At 40.8% G+C, this 20,127-nt stretch overlaps 2 protein-coding genes across 2 annotated transcripts in view; one reads left to right on the top strand and one right to left on the bottom strand.

Moving 5' to 3' along the window:
- The window catches only part of rmdn3 (regulator of microtubule dynamics 3), a 16,914-nt gene extending 4,656 nt beyond the window's left edge, over window positions 1–12,258 (top strand). The window contains exons 3-12 of the mRNA XM_050058496.1: window positions 983–1,126; window positions 2,146–2,485; window positions 3,047–3,149; window positions 4,952–5,012; window positions 5,118–5,193; window positions 5,495–5,572; window positions 6,575–6,673; window positions 8,157–8,210; window positions 8,781–8,861; window positions 10,786–12,258. Of these exons, the coding sequence (XP_049914453.1) occupies window positions 983–1,126; window positions 2,146–2,485; window positions 3,047–3,149; window positions 4,952–5,012; window positions 5,118–5,193; window positions 5,495–5,572; window positions 6,575–6,673; window positions 8,157–8,210; window positions 8,781–8,861; window positions 10,786–10,842 (1,093 nt within the window). The 3' untranslated portion in view covers window positions 10,843–12,258. The remainder of the gene's footprint in view (window positions 1–982; window positions 1,127–2,145; window positions 2,486–3,046; window positions 3,150–4,951; window positions 5,013–5,117; window positions 5,194–5,494; window positions 5,573–6,574; window positions 6,674–8,156; window positions 8,211–8,780; window positions 8,862–10,785) is intronic.
- Window positions 11,159–18,776, bottom strand: rad51 (RAD51 recombinase). The gene is made up of 10 exons (XM_050058515.1): window positions 18,677–18,776; window positions 17,910–17,996; window positions 17,037–17,174; window positions 16,149–16,266; window positions 15,919–16,010; window positions 15,634–15,728; window positions 15,296–15,409; window positions 14,782–14,911; window positions 13,594–13,715; window positions 11,159–13,443 (listed from the first exon to the last, which is right to left on the bottom strand). The coding sequence occupies exons 2-10, from the start codon at window positions 17,991–17,993 to the stop codon at window positions 13,320–13,322; spliced, it is 1,017 nt and encodes a 338-aa protein (XP_049914472.1). The 5' UTR covers window positions 17,994–17,996; window positions 18,677–18,776; the 3' UTR covers window positions 11,159–13,319.
- Between the last annotated feature and the right edge of the window lie 1,351 nt (window positions 18,777–20,127).

The raw sequence follows: 20,127 nt of genomic DNA, 5'->3' as shown, positions 1-20,127 counted from the left end.
ACCTACTCCTGAAAAACTCGTGTCTGCGCAAGGCTTTTTGTCCCTACGAGGCCACCGTCATTTACCCGACGGGAGGGGTGAGCGAGTGAGCCCTGCAATCTAGAATTTGACCACTGATGTCACTGTTTTCAACGGTTTTCAACCCATTTTACACACTGGCCCTTTAAGTTACCAAATAAATTAAAATAAAATAAACTAAAAGTCTGCCAGAGCACATAAAACATGAGCTCACAGATTCGTCTGATTTCAAGGCTAGATTGCAGCATAAAATCATACTTAAGGAGAGCGGCACTTGCAGAGCACAGACCTCCACCAATGTACAAATGCCCTAACTGGCAATGTTAAAGAAGGTGAAAAATAATTTGTGTATCTGCCCTGTGGTTTGGACCTGCTCCAAATTTTATTTGGTTCTTCCTTGACCCATGCTACACCCTTCCACCAAGTTTCATGAAAATCAGCCAGTATGACGCTGCCTAAGCCTAATATAGTATATTTTGAGAGACAAGCTGCAGGCTGTTTAAAATCAGTTTGCAGGCCTCAACTGGCCCCTGGGGCTGGACTTCAGACTTGCCTGATATAGGGCATGCATGTCAGTGTCACAGCAACAATGTAAAGGGTCAGTCTCAGACTTTGCACTCACATTGTAAATATTGTAGGTAATTCTCCTCATTCATCTCTCCCATTTCACCATGACAGCAGTTACTAAGGAGTGACTTAAACCTGCTCAGGTGAGAGCAGTGACAATAAGAGCTGACAAATATCAGTGTCATATTCCATATATCTACAGGAGTATCTTAAATTCTTTAACTGAAAGCCACACAACGGGGATTTGGCTCTAGCAGCTGCATTCTGCTTCTTAAGACAGCAGAATGTTACAGTCATTGGGATGTTATAATGGGGTAAAACACCAGAGTGAACCTTTCAGGTGGGGCCAAGGTTGTGGGTGTTGTTTGACTGATGTGACCGTGTTTTCCACATGCAGAAAGGGAGTGGAGGACAGTCAGCGGGTACGTCGGCGGCGTCATATCGTCCACAGGGAGCGCACTGACTCCACTGGCTCCAGCTCCATCTACTTCACTGCCAGCCAGGGCATGGCCAGCACATTTGAAGAGACCAGCGAAGGAGGGTATGTCACAGACTGGTGGTGTTAGAAAGCAGTACACTCACTTATTCTTTGTGATTCAGCGTAGTCTTTCTAGTCTATTTCTGATGGCTCCATCTCATTATTATATTACAAAATATATACGATCGATGAGCAGTAAGATTTTCTACGATCCAATTTCACTTTAAAATATTGATCAGTGCATCTTGAAAGTTTTGATCTTGTTTTGGGTTCACGTCTCAAGTTTGTGGGGCAGATAGTGGCAAAAATCATTTGTCTCCTGGATAGCCATAAAGAAGCCTGGACTAATAGCCTCTCAGTGAAGTGGTAGTTAACACTGTGCAGGAGCAGGTCAGGCTGAGATCCAAGTTTAATACAACTGTTGGCGCTTTTGAAAAGGCTTCTTAACAAGCTTTATCAGCTAATTCCTGTTAATCTCTAAGACAATTACAGACTGTTAAATAGTGCACACTGTGGCTAACACTAACTTACTGACTGACTGACTTCCTCTTGTGATATCGAGCCATGCCAATAGTTAAAAGTTTACTTGCCGAGGTTTTTATTCTGACGCTGAGACATAAACTCAGACCCCAGCTTGTGTCCTAAACACTGTGAACAGATTCACGAAAACTACTTTCTACTAATAACAAACCCCTGTATTAACCGCTAGCAGCATTTTCTGTGGATTATTATGTAGAGTAACAGTGGCACTGATTCTGGAAAGTGATGTTGTTGCTGAATTTTGTAAATGCAATTCTTTAATGCTGTGAGCACAAGACACTAAATTTCATTCAGATCCATTTTATTGGGACAGATATGCTAAAACCAGAGCAAATAAAACTAACTGCAGAAAAATACCACTTGAGGGAAGAGAGAAAATGTTTTTTTTGTGTGTTATTCTGGTGAACTGACCCTTTAAATGTACAGAACTGAAAGCTGAAGTAATTATGAATCAGTGTAATGTGGAGTCCCAAGTGTGGGTACTTGTATACATTTCTAACAATTCATTTCCCCGAATTAAAACCAGATGGTCCCTCCCGTAGGTACTCGACGGCCTACGCTGAGTCAGATTACACTGATCGTGACACGGACAGAGAGGAGGGGGAGCGGGAGCCTGAACAGGAGTCTGAGGAAGAGGAGGACAAGAGTTGTGCCACTGTCCTCACCCTCCGCCAGGAAGACTCTCAGGAAGAAGAAGCGGAAGAGAGAGAGCTGGGGGAGGAGGCAGAGGAAGAGGAGGACGATGAGGAGAGGCTGCAGCTGGCGACTGAAGTTCCCAGTGGGGAGCTGGCTCTCCTCCTGGCTCAGAGTGACATCCTTCACACAGGAGACGCCAGCTTAAAGGCAGAGGGCTTTCGCCTGCTGTTAGACAGCAGAGCAGAGGTAAGGGACAGGACTCACAAGATGGCAAACTAGGGGCTGAAGCAGTGTGTAATAATAATGATAGAGCAAAGAATAATTTGTAGCACCAAATACACATATACTGTGGATAAGTAATGAATACACCCCCTTGAACAATTTTCAGATTTTGTGTATGTTTATCTACTGTTCTTGTAAACATGCATAGGGAGATAAGCGCACGCACGCACGCACGCACGCACGCACGCACGCACGCACACACACACACACATGCACGCACACACACAAGCTTATAAAAACTGATTNTAAACATGCATAGGGAGATAAGCACACGCACGCACGCACGCACGCACGCACGCACACACACACACACACACATGCACGCACACACACAAGCTTATAAAAACTGATTTTAAGAGCACGAGGGATTTTAAGAGCAACTCAAAAGAAGATACTGATTATGCCGGTCTGAGCTTCTCAAAAATCCATTGATAAGTAACAATTGAAATCACTTACAAAGTAAAAATGAAACAGTTGTTATGTACAGCGACACTGACTGGTGTTTGTCTGACTCTGTGTCTGCAGTATGGAGACAGCAGGGAGTTTCTATGGCGACTGGCTCGGGCTTACAGTGATGTGTACGAGTCCACTGAGGACAAACAGGAGAAGAAGACTTATGCACAACAAGGTAATGTGTACACACACACACACACACACACACACACACATGATGTAAAGATTATCATATTAGATCTTGACTCAGAGTTTTCAATCAAAATAAAACAAAGGAACAATACGGCAGGCTGAGAGGTCTAAATTAAAAATAAGTTGCACTCACTTATTAAACACTTATTAAAACTGATGTTGTCGGGCTACTTCTGTCCACTTCTTAAAAACAAAGTCTCTGGTGTGGTTAAATACTTCAGTTAAGACTGCATATCATAACAGTGTTTACCCAAAGTTAAGTGCCATCAATGTAACTTTTTAAGTGTTTTAAGTGTTCTCCACCTCTCAAACCCCAATGTGTCCAGTCAGGTTGTGGAAAAGTTGTTTTCTTTCTTTTTTTGGTGCAAAATAAAACAGTGGGGACTTTATAGGTACAAAAAATGTATACACACACACACACACACACACACACACACACACAAACACAGGTGACGAACAGATTTTGACATGGTTACTATGTCAATGATATGTTTTATATGTATAAAACATATCATTGTTATAGTAACCTTTTTTAGTTAGTGTCACTTAATTTAATGTAATCACCTGGTGCTGTAGAGGACAGTTGTTAAAGATGGACGAAAGAAATTTTAAAAAAGCAAAAAAAAAACCCACTAATGATAATAAGGCAATAAATGGGGAACTGAAGCTGTTATATCACCCTCTTTAAAGCAACCTGTGCTGTGGGGTAAAGTAATTTTACCCCACAGCACAGGGGAGTTAGTCCACTGCTGACTTCATCGTTTAATTTATTTGTGTCATTGTGTGACTTTTGGAACCAAACTAATGTTGTGTCCACAGCAGCACGTAGGTTTATATGTAGCACCCACCCCCAGCATGGACTGTTCACACTTCTACCCTCAGGCCGGAGGTACAGAAGTGTGAAATGCAGGACCACTAGACTGTTTTGTTTTTTTTTTATCATTTTTTTATTGAGTTTGAAGATATGCATACATAACAGAAAAGACAAAATGGAAAAGTTAAAACTACTACGACCACTAGACTTAAAAACTCTTTCTTTCCCACTGCCATCAGACTACTAAACAGCCAACAGGAGTCAAAGTCATCACTACCTCAGACCATGTTTACAAATACAGTCTGCACGTGACTTTTGCACATACAATGTTTGCACTACAGTTTCTTGCTGCCTTAATTATATTCCCTTTTGTGTATATATTCCCTTAATATTTTTTTAATCTATATTGTTTACTTTTTTATCTATTTATAATCGAGTGTGAATGTAGTTGATATTTTTTCTGGTATTCGTTGCAGTCAGCAAAGGAAGAATTTCATTGTACAGGGAAACGTGTTTCCTCACAGTGCATATGACAATAAACACTTTGAATCTTGAATCTTGACATGGGGCAGAAACCTATGTCAGGTCAAGTGGGAAAAAGATTTTAGAAGGACCTGGGAAAATAGCATTTTGACACTAAAACATACATACTTTGACCAAAAGTTGTATTTTCTGATTTCAAGACATGAGGGATACAACTAGGAAGCTACAGAGAGATATAATAACCTCAAAAATTATTAAAAAAACAAACAAAAAAAAACAAATAAAATACTACTAATAATAATGGAACCTGGGAGTGTGGAATATATGTAGCAAAAACACAACTAGGCTGCTTCTGCTTATGAAGCTACCGCCTCACTGATGCGCACCAAATATCTGGTCAGTTTGTGCAAATGGACAGTAGCATGTGACTGTTTCTACCTCCAAGACAATTATAGCTTTTGTCATTGAACTGAGAGCTGGTGTTGCAGGTCGAGAGGAGGCAGAGTTGGCCCTGAAGAAGAACGGCCTGAATGCTGAGTGTCATAAATGGTAAGATAGTAAAATTATACCTAACATACCGGGGTTTAACTTTGCATAGATAATAGTGCTACTGGTTGTATTATGAAGTCACAGTCATGCTGTTTTTGTCTCCAGGTTTGCTGTGCTGACAGGTCTGACCTCCAAGCATGAGAGCATGCATAGCAAACTGAAGAGCAGCCACATATTGAAGGTAACACAGGCACACAGTTTGGGTATTTAGTAGTGATGGCCAAATGAAGCCTCATGATGCATTTTCTTTATTTTCTGAGACAACTATATGGCGCTCTTTGTTCAACAAAAGGTTGATGGCACACTGAATTGGTATTCTTTTAGCCTCTCTCTTTAAACCAAGAGTGCCATCTAGTGGGCTCAGAAAATAAAGAAAATGCTTCATGGGGCTTCATTTGGCCATCACTAGTATTTGGCTGTTTTGTTTTAAGTAGAGTTTTGTTCAACATACTACTAAGTTGTTGTTTTTTTCTTAAACTCAGGAGCATCTGGACCGTGCGATCGCCCTCAGAGATGATGACCCCATGTGTTTCTATCTGCTCGGCAGATGGTGCTATGAGGTGAGAGAAGGGGGTGTATGTTGCTGTAACTCTGGTCTTGTCAGGTGCAGAATGTTTCATCCAAACATTCAAATGTCAACACTGTGAATTTAAGGGTTACTTTGGTATTTTTTAACCTGGACCCTATTTTCCTATGCTTTTGTGTCTAAGTGACTAATGGGAACATTAAAATCAGTCCTGAATTGAGTGAGAGGGCTGAGCTGATGAGGGCTTGTTTATGCCACTGACAGGCTCAGATTATTATTGTAGGCGTCTGACAACATTATGGAAAGGATCCTTATAGAGGCAGACCTTTTTGAAGACTGAGATCCTTTTTGTTTAACCAGAAACAACCCTGAAATCACAATCATCAAAGCCACCAGACTCCATTTAAATAAACGGTAATCTAAGCGTGTATAGACTCTATACACTCTATACTATAGAGACAGCATATTTTCACACCTAACTAAGTGAGTTAAGGGTTTATTTCAACCGAAACAGATGTGGCAATTGTTGGAACAGTGGAAAGACACACAAAGACAGCTTTTGAGTTTTATTTAGTTTCTGTTGACCTTGAATGAGGTCTGAAGTCTGGTAGGTTCGGTGATAGGGATTTCGGGGCTGTTTCTGTTACCAAAGAGAATTTTGCACTTAAATCAAAATGTTTATCTATGTAGGGATCCTTTCCATAATGTTATGAGATACTTAATGATAATAATTATAATAGATAATGATCTGAGTCAGTCAGTAACAAAAACTGGCACTTTTAGGATGTAAATTGACAGTGCAAACACACCCCGAGTGGTACATTGCAGCCTGTTTTGTGGCTGCTGGCTGCAGCGCTCTAGCTTAATACTGGACCAGTGTCAAAATATGTCCGTCGCCCCTTTACCCTTTCAGGCAACCACATCTGAAGTCCAAGTGTTTACACCCATTCTGACTTCCCACGCTTGTACCTTATTCAAGACGTGATTATGGAAATTAAAAGGTATTTTTTATATCCGTGTGTCTGTGTCTCTGCAGGTAGCCACTCTGGACTGGTTGGAGAAGAAGGCAGCTGCTGCCCTCTACCAGAGCCCCCCCACTTCCACACTGCATGACGCCCTTGAGAACTTCCTCAAGGTAGCAGAGTACTGTAGATCCCAAAAGATTTCTGCTGTTTCATTCTGATTTTGAATATTAAAAATCTACTCCACATATACTCTGTCCCATGGGTCCTGTGAAGAACACTCAGGGGAAGTAACCAAATCATCTCTGCAACTTCTTGTGTCTTGCTGTGGGAGTATCAAGCTGTCTAGTTAGCAAATATTGTGTAAATAAGCAACCTACGACTCAACGGTTTATGTGACTTTGTGCCAAACAGCTCTTTGTTTCTGTTTGTGTCTGTAATCTTGGAGGCAAGGGACGTACAAACTGCAATAATGATTGTCTCCTGTAGAGACATTCATCCACAGCTGGTAAACACTAAACTTCTTATCCTACAAAGCCTCCAGGTTAATTTTTCTAAGGCTGCCCCCTGAAAGTCAGAGATTCAAATCATCAGTCAGAGAACCTCCAGTCGACTGAGAGTCCTTTAAGTCCAGCAGTTGTTTTTTTCTTCCTTTTTTTTGTCCGGTCAGTGTGCAGTGTACTTCTGGGGACATTTTGATCCCCAGGTATAGCTGCAGAGTGCTCCTCACTTTCATGCTGCTCTTTGATAAAGGCAGCTGCCTGGAGGAGGAAAAGCTGTGCACTGTAAGGCTCAGAGATAATACCATTTCTGCCCTCTGCGGTGAATTTACAGCTCATAGCAACTCAATATGATACAGTTTCTGGTTGTTGTTTGATATTTAGTGCCAGCAAAAGTTGTTGTTGCACAATCTGATCTGTAATTAGTGTTGATAGCTCGTTTACTATATTGTGTGAATGTCACTGTCACACTGAGCATCCAGCTGAACTCTTTTTAAACTCTTAAATTCGAAAAGTTGAATATTCGTATTGAACAGCTGATTCAATTGACTTGATTTAAGTTGGCTACAGCCCTAAATTTTGCCCTCATTTCACTTACAGTATTTATTTGTTTTTTTTTTATTATTTAACAGGGACCATACAGATAAACATTGTTGCATAAGGAGGAGCAATGCAACAGATGCACAGTAATGTATCCAAGGTGTCTAGATGAAGCTAATTTGCTGGTTAGGCTTTTAAAATTCAGGTTAAAACAGTGTTGGTGTCCCTTGCCATCCTACAGCACGTTTTTATGGGATACTAAGAATAAAATTGTGCTTTATTTACTTTTAAAGTATTTTATATGGTATTTAAGTCTTTATTGATTGTATGACAGTACAGAGACACATGAAACACAGGGAGAGAGCAGGGTTGTTGACATGAAACAAAGCTTCTTGGTTGGACTCAAATCAGGAACATTGCAGTAATGTAGCACATGTTATTAAACGCACAATAATGTTGGAGTCCCTTACCAACAGTGCTTTGAGAGAAATGGGGAGGATGAACTTGGTTTGGTTTTCTGCCCACCTTTAAGTGGGCTTTTCATTTTGTATTCATTTAAATCAATCAGACCAAATATTTCATTTATTAAATGTTTGTCTTGTTTGCTGTCTTCCAGGCAGAGGAGCTCAGTCCAGGTTTCTCCAAGACGGTGAGACTGTACATCGCACAGGTAAACAATCACATCTCTGATTCCATACTGTCTTTGTATAGATGATCAATAGAATGACTGTGTACATGTAGAAATTACACTGTAATTTACATTGTAATATCTCCAGGCAAAGTCTGCAGAAATGTGGGCTTATGGGAAGTCTGCATAAAGGGCTCAAAACATCAGCAAAGAAAGCCCTCTTCCAATTCATGATTTGACATTGGGACAGCCCTAAGCCCTCACAGACTTTGCAGGAACATGCCTCAAAATATCAGTGTGGAGATTGGGATTTGACCTGACACTCATCCTGTCTGTTTATATGCATAATATATTTCTTTTTGAAAATCCCTGGGACACACAAGCAAAAACTCCAATGATTACAAATTATGTAAAAGAGTTAAATCCAGACAAAAACAGGAAAGGGTTCAAAGGGTTAAAGGCAGGCAATAATTAATGATTATTACCTGAGGTTGGAATCCTTTCCAAGGCTAACATAGCAGTGTGTATGTTTTAGCTCTTTCCTCACTGTCACAGCACCAGTGTGTTGTGATAACACTATAAACACTGATCATCTTGTGGTTTGACTGTTAGTGTCACAAGGAGCTGGGAAACATCTCTGAGGCAACAAACTGGACCGAGCTGGCTCTCAAGATGCCCACAAACTCTAATGATGTAAGAGCACACACACTCACCCCATTTGAACTCTGCAGCAGCCACGGTATTCACCAAACATGTATTTCAGTAGTGATGGCCAAATGAAGCCTTATTTTCTGAGCCCACTAGATGGCGCTCTTGGTTTAAAGAGAGAGGCTCTAAGAATAGCAATTCAGTATGCTTTTAACCTTTTGTTGGACAAAAAAAAAAGCACCATTACCAGCTCAGTGGCCTAGTGGTAGAGTGTCCGCCCTGAGACCGGGAGGCTGTGGGTTCGATCCCCAGCCGGGTCATACCAAAGACTATAAAAATGGAACACATTGCCTACCTGCTTGGCACTCAGCATCAGGGGTTGGAATTGGGGGGTTAGATCACCATGTGATTCCCGAGCACGGCACCGCCGCTGCTCACCGCTCCCTCAGTAGATGGGTCAAATGCGGAGAACAAATTTCACACACTCAGAAAATGCTTCATGAGGCTTCATTTGGCCATCATTATATTTCAGTATTTCTGTTTATAGCTTTGAGGGTTGACACTTTTGTACAGAGCTCAGTGCTGCAGATTACAATGAAAAGCAAACAAATGATGAATTTCTCAGATGTGTCCTGGATATGTCCTTTAGTCTGAAGTTAGACTCAAGACTTAGAGCCTTTTCACACCTGAAAGTCCAAACCAAGATTTGCATTTTATACAGATTATTTTTATACAGATTTATGCAGATTGCATTGTATACATTTGATCCGGTTAGTTTTGGTCTCACATTGCCAATTATGCAAGCATACTCAAGAACTATACATACATATGTCCTGTTGTCATTACCAACTTCAGCTGTCTCCCTACACTTGACATTGATTGTTTTGTACACAAGTTTTCCTGTCCTCTCGTATCCCCTCTCTCTCATATTCTTGGAAAATAATTAAAAAGCGTAGGAGATTTTGTGAATGTTTATGCCTCCACACCGGCAGTAGCAGTGGCCAGAGGCATTATGTTTCAGATTGTCTGTTTGTCCGTACATACCATTCTCGTTAATGCAATAACTCAAGAACGCCTTGACAGCATTCTTATGGGAATTTGGCACAAATGTCCACTTGGACTTAACAATGAACTAATTTGATGTGGTGGTCAAACGTCAAGGTCACTGTGACTTTGCATCTGTCTCATTCTCATGAACGTGATATCTCAAGAATACCTTGAGGGAACTTCCTCAAATTTGGCACAAATGTTCACTCGGACTCATCGATGAACTGGTAAGATTTTTGTGGTTAAAGGTAGTAATGGCCAAATGAAGCCTCATGAAGCATTTTCTTTATTTTCTGAGCCCACTAGATGGTGCTCATGGTTTAAAGAGAGAGGCTCAAAGAAACAACAAAAGTACCATCTAGTGGGCTCAGAAAACAAAGAAAATGCTTCATGAGGCTTCATTTTGCCATCACCAGTCAAATGTTAAGGTCACTATGACCTTGCGTCCATCTCATTCTCTAGAACGCATTATCTTAAGAACGCCTTGAGGTAATTTCTTCAAATTTGGTTCACACATCCACTTGGTCTCAAGGATGAGCTGAAAAGCATTTGGTCACTTTCTGTTGCTAAACCACACACACACACACACACTACGCACTGAGGGGCTATGCTACTTTTATCACTCAACAATAGTCTACTGAACCCCCTGCAATTGGTCCAAAAGTTTGACCCATCCAAAAATTTCACACCAGAAACAAACTGAACCATGATTCAGATTGATGTGGAACGAGACCACCTCTTTTCATCAGACCAAGGTTCAACTGTTTGGCTCATACTGTGATTTGAGGGAGGTTTCATTTTGGTTTGGATCAAACTGAAAAATCCAAAAGTTTGAACCAAATTAGGGAGTTGAAAAGGGCCCTAAGTGTTACAGCGTTTAATTATGTAAATTCTTTATTGTTGCCTTTTCTTTATTTCCAAGGATGAAACATCTAAACTGGAAGCTCAGCTTCGAGACTTAACTGACAGAAAAATCTGAACACTTATTTTCTACTGGGATCCAGCAGATGGAGCCACTCAGCCGATGGCACCGATTGGCTAGTCAGGCCGCCAATCCGTGGTCATCCAATCAACTAATTATTTTCCCTTCGTTGGTGGATACCTTAGTCATATTGTCACTGTGAAATGATATGGAGTTTATTGATGTATATTTATTTTCTTTAATATGGCTTAACTGAGTCAATATCGCTATAGGTAATATATATTGTAATGTATATGGTATCTTTAATGCTTTTTTTTTTTTAACAATTTGTTTGCCTTTTTAACTGATAATCAGTGATTAAACACAAGTAGGGTTTTTTTTTTAGAACCACATTCTTTATTCAACATAAACATTTAAAGGATCAGTTCACCAAATTACAAAAAAATAACAGTCACTTTCTGCAATTGGTGTCCAGTCATGCAAGTGGTTTTGGTTTTATATGTTGAGACAGATATCTTAAAACCATGTTTTTTTCTGTAATTTGGGTGGTTCCATCTTCTTTTAGCTAGATTTTTGAAAGAAGGTACCTCAGAGCAGTGGGACCAAACCTGCTCAGACAGGGTCAGGATGCCACATTTGACAAAGGATTTCGGGAGTTTAGAGAAATTCCCCTTACAGTGGTTTGGAAATCTATCGCCACACCACAACATTTCTAAGTGATATATGTGATAGTGAAAGTTATGTGGAAACAGAGCTGGTAATCCAGTTTGATCAGGGATGTTTTAAGAGCTTTAAGGTAAAGAGGGACGTTGGGAATCACTGTAACAAATACATCTAATGAGCTTTTATCTTTATGGATGAAACATTATTTTTATTATACACCCTTTATTCTAATTACTGTTCTGGTGGGTCCATCTCAGTTACTCTTTGACAGATGTGTTTGTTTTGTGGAGATAAATTACCCCTCATAATGTAGATATAGTATTAACACTGTAGTATTTTGATCAGAATATCAGTCTAAAAATTTTTTCTCAGTTTAATGAATACTTCACCCACTATATGACCATTTGTATATCAATTGCTTACCCTGTGATAAATTCTCCATGTAATTGAGGGCCGCTTTTAGTAAGAGCAAAATTATACCAAAATATCAGTTTACAAAGAGACCTCTTGTCTTCAAGAATTTTTGGTAACTTCATTTTCCCCCTCCAGTGTATTTGCTGCCTTTTAACTATGAGTGTTTTTACATTCCTGTTATTTTTCTAAGTGACAGTGAAGCTGCACTACATCAGCAGGTTATTATTTTGTGATTGACATCACTTTAATGGCACTTTTTCTTTTTTTAAGATTTATTCTTGTTGAGGTTAATTTGCTGTGAAATAACAGTGGACATGTTAAATTTCCTCAATATTCTGATCCTGCAATGAAAAATTAATATGCACTTCATGGATAACGTTGAATAAAATTCTTTTTGTATTGATGTCTTGTAAACTTGTAGGTGTGTTTAACAGGCAGACCGTACCCTTCCCAAGTCATGTGTAATCATCTTTAAGACCAGCAATGAATTCATGAAATCCTTCCATGATGACGATGCTAACAGATGAGACAAGTCACTTTAATAGTAAAACAAATTTAATTTAGAAGCTTATATACAGAAGGTTCTAGTAAAGACAAACAAAGGAGGGACATAACTAATGGTGTAGCTGGCAAGAGGTGAAATTTGAGAAATTATATAAAAGTATAGCTGTGTAGGAATGCTTTGATCGCAAAATAATGTTTCAACAGTGTTCTCAGAAAACATTTCAGACACTGAAAAAGGACACCACTCAACAGATACACCGTAAACACAAAGTTAATAGAAAGATCTCGCAAACTATTAAATATAGTTTTTACAATTTTTTGACTCACTCCATGGATGAAACTACAGAGGTGCACTGCATTCAATAAAGGAAAAAAAAAATGGAGACGTTACTTTTAGTAACGACTCAGTGTCTCATTATTAATTATTAGATATTTGGTAATTATGCAATAAAGATCTAGTAAGTAATCAATAATAGGTATCTCAATTATGTCAGGATTTATATTTTTTGTAATTATGAGACAACTGATTTTTTAATTAGATGATAAAGACCTCATTCTCACGAGATGTTTGTGTAATTAAGGAGAAACTAACTCTTGTAATTATGAAGCAGTATCTCATAATAAAGCAGATCTTGTAATTATGAGATACTGTGTCGTAATTGCAGGGAAGTGCTTTTTTTCCCCTTTATTGAGTGAAATGTGCTTCGGTATGAAAAAAACCTAAATGTTCCATGTCCACATCTGCAGCTGGGACCATCTTATCCACTCTGCGTCAGCCAGCATCAAACCAAATCATACAACTTTCATCTCTTGAGGACCCGTCAGTCTGAGGCTTTGTGTGAAGGCAGTGGTATATGGGTGAGGACTGCACACACATTTTAGTCCAAGAATGAGTGGGCAGGTGCGACAGTCACATGTAACACCACCCCACGGCTTCCTGCCTCTCTGCCAGCTCAGTCCTTGGCATCACCCACTCCATCAGCGTTAATGGCAAACATGGCTTCAGCCTCCGGCAGGCAGGGCGAGTCGTAGATTTTACAGATCCTCGTCTCTCCTCTGCCTTTCCTCAGGTACAGACTGCAAAGACAAGACCACTGTTAGAACAATGAAACCATGGTGACCTTTTGGTGTACCCGCTCTCCTCTTCCCTGCTATCAAGCTCTATGAACAGACACACTGAAAGTATCTAACCATGCTGTGAGACTGAATACAAACAGCGTCACTCACCGTGTGGTGGAGGCGTGAGCCAGAATGTTGCCTCCGATTGGTTTCTTAGGATCTGCAGAAAACATGGCTGCCCCATCCACCTGTGCTACCACCTGGTTGGTTATCACCACAGCAACGCCAAACTGTCACGACATAGGATTGAGGCAGACAAAAGACTTGTGAAACCCCCTGGGTTAAAAAGCATCATGTCTCTGGACAGTGTACATTCAGTGTGTGTTACAGACATTCGACAGTGAGTGTGACTAAAACAGAATGAAATTTAAATCTGAATGGGTCTTTCATCTCTATGACTCACTGACTGAAATACAATCTTGGGCCTAGGGTTGGTGTAGAAACTCGTTTTATATTATTTAAAAAAAAGTTTTATATTAAGTAAAAAAAATGACTAGACCAGTGTGCCGATTTTGGCATAACTGGCCTAACAATGCCCACCTATTCTATGCTTATACACTTTTTACAGAATGATGAGGCGAATTAACAGGAACACATTCCTACCCTAAAAAGGCCATTAAGGGGGCTTGAGTGAGCACTCTCATCTGGTCTCCCAAAAAACATATGAATTTTGTAGTACACAAACACAACATGTGCTGGCCTTCCTCCTTCCCACCTCTAGTGAAATTTGATTTTCCTCATGTTGCCATGCTCGGCTCACAGACTGTCGGACACCAGTGGCTCCATTAGTTTATACTAATCACATTGTCATATCGCTTATAACAAATACAAGTTAGATTTAGCACTGTTACGCCATCAGCACAGGTTGCTAATGTAGGCTACTTTTGCCAGGACATGTCACAATCACAAATACCAGTTCAGCTAGTTTGCATTAAATTTAACTGGTTTAAGCTCATACACTGGGCCGGACCTGCATAACCAGCAGGCTCTACTTATAACCCACCAGCTGTCATTTGATGATGACTTAACTTTTTATTACCTTATTTAAAATGTATTCATTTGCATTCATGTGCAGATGTATTATTATAGAGCATCATGACTCTGTAGTATTTTAACTTGCTAATCGAACTGCAAACAATGACCAGCACACAGAGGAAGGAGGTCTTGGCACAGATCTATGATATTGGTTGCTGTCCCCAGGGGCTAAATTGCTGTCGGACCGATAGCTGATGGATTACCACATTGAAATGTCTCATGTGTCCCCTGAGAGTACACATGTACAGTCCAGCTGCTTACCTCGTCTGCCAGCCGGAGTAGCATGCGGAGGAAGCGTCCCAGGTGCCCCTGTCTGGCCGACAGCTCTCCTCTGCCTGAGTAGTCTGTTCTGTACAGAGCTGTGGCACTGTCCACTATCAGCAGAGCATACCTGACACAAGGAGAGAAGAGTGTGTGTGTGTGTGTGTGTGTGTGTGTGTGTGTGTGTTAGTTGCAGGGATACACACTACTGTCTGAACAATTATCCTGCCTGTTCATACTGAAACGTCATTACGAATAACTGATGTCACTGGACACCATCAAGATGCTGATACAGGAATACAAAGAAAGGTACAGAGGGTTCATACTACAGTAGGTGTTCAGTCAGGGATGCAGTGGTTACATTTTAAGGATTTAAGGAACAAATGTAGTATTGGCTGTAACTGTTGGAAACTTCATGATTACTCTACATGTACTGTTTATATCCATTTGCAGTTTTGATGCAGTACATTTTTACACAATACTCTGCAAGCACAAGCATTTGGTGCTGACTGACCTGGACTCAGCCATCATGGCGGAGGCTTGGTACAGCAGCTGGGTTTGATGGTCTGTGTTGAAGGCTCGGGCGTAGGCCACGTTGTCCAGAACATCACTGCCTACCAGCCCGTACCTGACAGCAGAGAGAGAGAGAGAGAGGTCACATGAAAGTCAACTCCATGTGTTCTTTCTATTGTCCACTTCTGATGCAAAAAGGCATGCAGAAATTTGAGACTTTCTTTGTCATGTAGTTCCAGCCTTTTCCCTTCAAAGGACAAAAACAATCATGTTACAACAGAGTGTGGCTCCAGTTAGGTGCTAATCTATCAGATCTGAAGAGGAAATGTGCTGACTCACCTCTCAGCTACGGCGAGGAGTCTCTCTGGTCTGAAGGTTCCCTCTGTGTCAATGTACATTGCTTTTCCTTCTCCACCCCCCTGATCGATGGGCAGCTGTGGACACAAAGGACAGAACAATCCACTGAGTGAAATAATAAGTCATTTAGAACCTGCACGACTTAATGATACCAGAACCAACACACGTCACTATATCCTGTATATTATCAGTCTCCTCAGGAAGTGCATTCTTCCACTACTGAACAGCACTGATGCTGTCTCTCTCTGCAGTCAGTCTGGACTCTACCTGACAGGTGACAGCGAGTGTGTGGCACAGCTGGGTCTTCCCCGTCCGAAACTCTCCAAACATCTCTGTGATGGAGCCTGTCTCAATCCCACCTGCAGGAGACACAACACGTTAATCGTTCCTCCCATCTGTAATGACTGAGTTCACATCATGACCACAGAGCCTGTCTGTCGTGGGCTACCCACTGACAATCAAGGTGAATTACTGTACGATATGCACAATGTACAAACCCTGCAGCAGTTTGTCGAGCTCCTTGGAGCCTGTAGAGATCTGGATGATCTCTGCCCTCCTCTGGTGGAACTCAGTAGCTGTGGTGAAACCCATGGGCACAAGTTTGGCAGCTTCAGTCTGAGAGGGAAGGAACAATAAAACATAACAGAATTACTAAATACAGTACTTTTTACATGCCTGACAAAAACCTAACAAAGCATAAGTAAAAACAGACAGATGAACTGGTCGGGTTGATATATTGGCCCTTATTATTGTTGTATTCACTGGCTGTTGAGTAACAGCTAATATCAGCACAGAAATACTTAATCTGTTTGAGGTCATTCGGAAACAAAGATGCCAGAATTATTTGTCTCCACTTCCTCCCACTGTACAAAAATGAAGCCAAGATATCCTGTCTTATTTCACCAATACCCAGCCCTACTAGTGTGACAACCTAAAATGACATAGGGACTTCCCTAATCTTCTAACCAAAACAAGTGAGTAGAAAACAGCACAAATGAGTGTTTAAACGATGCTGTATCAGCTGGAAACATCAAAAACAACTTTTCCAACTAAGCATTGGATCATGAAGCATTATTCTGCAACAGCATGGCCTGACATTTCTGTTCAGAAAATAATTTTCCTGGATGATCATGGAGAAATGACAGCTACATATTTATATATACACATTCTATGGAGGATATAATAAGTAATGCTGCTGTTGGCGTTAGCCTTTCAGTGATTACAGCAACCAAATCAACAAATGCATGTGTGTCTAAAATAAAAACCCTACAGATATCCATACCCACATCCACTTTCCTTTCCACAAGAACACAAGCAGGTTAAATGCTACACCAGGACCTTCCAGACAGACTGGGACACTGAATAATAAGATTGATGTTACTTACTAGAATTTTGTCAGCTTTGGCCTCACTGATGCCTTTGATGTTGAGCAGCTCCTTCTTGGGTGCGTAGGCCACGGCCTCGATGGTGTGGAAACCTGCTTCTCCCAGTTTCTTGATGTCACTGGCACTAATTCCACATTGCTGAATGCAGAGACATTGGAACAAGAGACAGCAGAAATTCACTGGGGGTGAGAAAACTGCAAACGTTGTTGGGTTTTAGGAACAGTTCTGTTATGGCCTAGACCAAGGACAGTGGGTAAATTCAAGTAAGGTGAAGCCAGGGTGGTCCACTTATTCACTACACTACACAATGTGCAAGATTAACAGAGGTCTGCTCTTGTCAGACCTGGAACCTGCTGGCTTCATCTACCTGTTGAAGTAATGGCTTTGGAGCTTTACATGAATGGTTTTTAATTGCTTTTTCAAACACCAGAGCATCATTACAGTTAGAGATGCAATGCTCACACAATATTCGGCACCTGGTTCAGGAGACATGGCCGTGTCACAGCTGCAGAACGACAGTCAGTTGGAATAAAGAAGACCAGGAAAAAGACTGGCTTTCTGTTCTCAGTGATGGATTATTAACCTGTCTAAATGCGACCTAATTAGATTGTCATTGTTACGGGACACAGGCGCTTATTTAAACATGAGGCTGACATTTGAAAGTGCACACAACACATTTACATAATGAGGTGCATGAAGCGTTGAATTGCAAATATTGTATGAAGATGTTAACCCAGCCAACTTCCCCAACAGCAAACTTCCTCCCCCAAACCAATGCCCCACTCAGACAGAAAGAGGGACACGACATGTATACAGTGGGTGCAGTAAATTCAGTGTTTCTCAGAGGGAACAAAGTGTGTTGAGGATACATACCTCCAGTCTGCTCAGAGGCTGTGGCCCGAAGTTTTCTTCCTCCTCCACCTCTGTCTCCACCCTGGCCTCGCTCCTCATAGCCATGATCTGAGTGTGAGAACAGGGTTAACATGGAGGAGGCAGAAGGCTGAGTGACAGGTAATAGCAATGCTGTCCTGACTACAGTGAGCAAGAGTCTGAGATTTTGGCTGTCCTAGCTCCGTGACTTTGCTTCCCTGGTCTTAAAGACAAGGTAGAAGTTGAGAGAAATGTTTTTCTAACGTTTAACTGAATGTAATGAGCAGTGAATGTCTTTATTTGGTTTCCAAAATTAAGCAACGTTTGGCGACACCCCAGTGAGTTAGCAGACTAACGTTAGCGAATGCGTAGCGCTAATTTTACACAATTAAGTTACCAATAACTACATGTGACGTAACCCGGTGAAAACGGTAAAAACAATAAAAAAAAAGCCCAACCGTTAGTTTCACAGTAGTATAATTAACTCGTGTTATGAACCAGCTTTAAGCCCCAGTATCATTTTTTACACTTTTACTTAAGCGGCTAGCCTTTTTAGCATTAATTTAGCGCTGTTTTCGCATCAGTTTGCTGCATTTCAGTAACTTAATGGAGTTGGAGTAAGTAAGCTAGCAACGTTGCTCGATCGATGACAGCGTCACAGCGAAGCGACAAGTTCATTACAATAATATTACTTGTGTCTTACCGCTGTTTTCCAATCATGTGCTATAAATGTGAATATTTCTTTTGATATAGCTGCAGTATTAACTTACCTGCTGCCTTCTTGTTTCCCTCAAAGTCGACTGTTTCCTAACCAAAGCTCCCGCGCGGGACGTACTAATACAACGTAATGACGTTGTACGTCATGACGTCACCTCTGACAAGTTTTCTGATTGGTCCCATTACCAGCCAAACAAAGGTAGCAGCAATACAGGATCTCAGCCGATCTATTCTTCAAAGTAAAAGCTCAGGATTTATTTTGATAATTGCAGGAAGTTTAAATCTAACATTCATCTCTTCTGCTGAATAACCCTACCCCCTCTTAAGTTTATTTTCCGACACCCACAAAAACCTATTACTGTGTTGGTGAATTGTATTTTTTAAATGATGGTTTACATCTGCCTACTGCTAAGGGACTGTTCCTTACTTATGAGAGGGGGGGTGGTGCTAAACGGGGGAGGCACAAACACTTTTTTAAGCACTAAGGAGGGAGTTATGTTTTTTGATCTGGCTTAAGGGAGGGACTGTATTTACTATTTATTTAAAATACCCTCATAACACCATAACCCTCAAGTGGGTTTTTTCTTTGAAAAAAAAAAAAAAATGGTGTGTACGTTTATGTGTGTATGATGTGTAGGCTTATTAAATTTTGCTGGTTTTGTGTGTGGGAAGAGGATTTGCATTTTGCTTAAGTTCAAGTTCAACTTTATTTATATAGCACATTACACACAACAAGGATGATTCAAAGTGCTTTACATCACATACAAAGGCAAAACAACTAATCAAACAAACAAACAAACAAGCAAACATTATATGCAGTTAAAAGCTAAAGAAAAGAAATACGTTTTAAGGTTACTCTTGAAAGTGTCTATAGTGGGGGAGAAATGGATAGGGGGAGGAAGGGAATTCCACAGCTTTGGGGCAGCTATTGGGAAGGCCCTGCCCCCATAGCTTAAGAAGCCAACTGGTGATAAGTCACACTCCCTTTGAGCTGTTTGCTCATTGCTTTGGCTCCAATACATATATTTGGTGTGAATACACAAACAGTTATTTATGGTGGTGGTGGTCTCAAGGAAAATATATCGACTCCAGGGAGGGCTTAGCTTCCGTGATGGCACTCCTGCCTACCTGCTTCTCCAATCTAAGGGCATGCCGACCACCATCTACTGTGTGTTGTACACGGATTATGGATAAGTACCCCCTTAACACCATATAATTCCACATTTGCAAGACTTCTGGAGAAAGACAAGTACAACACTCAGGTTCAGTTCTACCCGCTGAGGCTTTACTGTACACCATAGATGGGAGGCGCACCTACATTGTTTGACATACTGAAGAAAGAATATGGTCTCTATTCTCTTTTGGAGGAATTGGACGCATGTTAACACAGACCTTTGGCTCAGATCCACCCTCTCCATTTTGAATTCCTTAAGCATGTACAGTATGTAATATATGAAGAAATTATCAGAATATCATTCTTGAGTATTCTGGATTATCAAACGTG

The sequence above is a fragment of the Epinephelus moara genome, chromosome 12, assembly GCF_006386435.1.
Source record: "Epinephelus moara isolate mb chromosome 12, YSFRI_EMoa_1.0, whole genome shotgun sequence".
In the NCBI taxonomy this organism is placed as follows: domain Eukaryota; kingdom Metazoa; phylum Chordata; class Actinopteri; order Perciformes; family Serranidae; genus Epinephelus; species Epinephelus moara.
This window is presented reverse-complemented; position numbering and strand designations above follow the sequence as displayed.

Excerpts from the sequence above, each read along its gene's own strand:
- rad51 (XM_050058515.1), bottom strand. The coding sequence starts at position 17,993 with ATGGCTATGAGGAGCGAGGCCAGGGTGGAGACAGAGGTGGAGGAGGAA. Across the intron at positions 15,729-15,918 it reads CACTCGCTGTCACCTGTCAG|CTGCCCATCGATCAGGGGGG; the intron begins GTAGAGTCCAGA and ends TTGTGTCCACAG. Across the intron at positions 13,716-14,781 it reads TACTCCGGCTGGCAGACGAG|TTTGGCGTTGCTGTGGTGAT; the intron begins GTAAGCAGCTGG and ends ATGTCGTGACAG.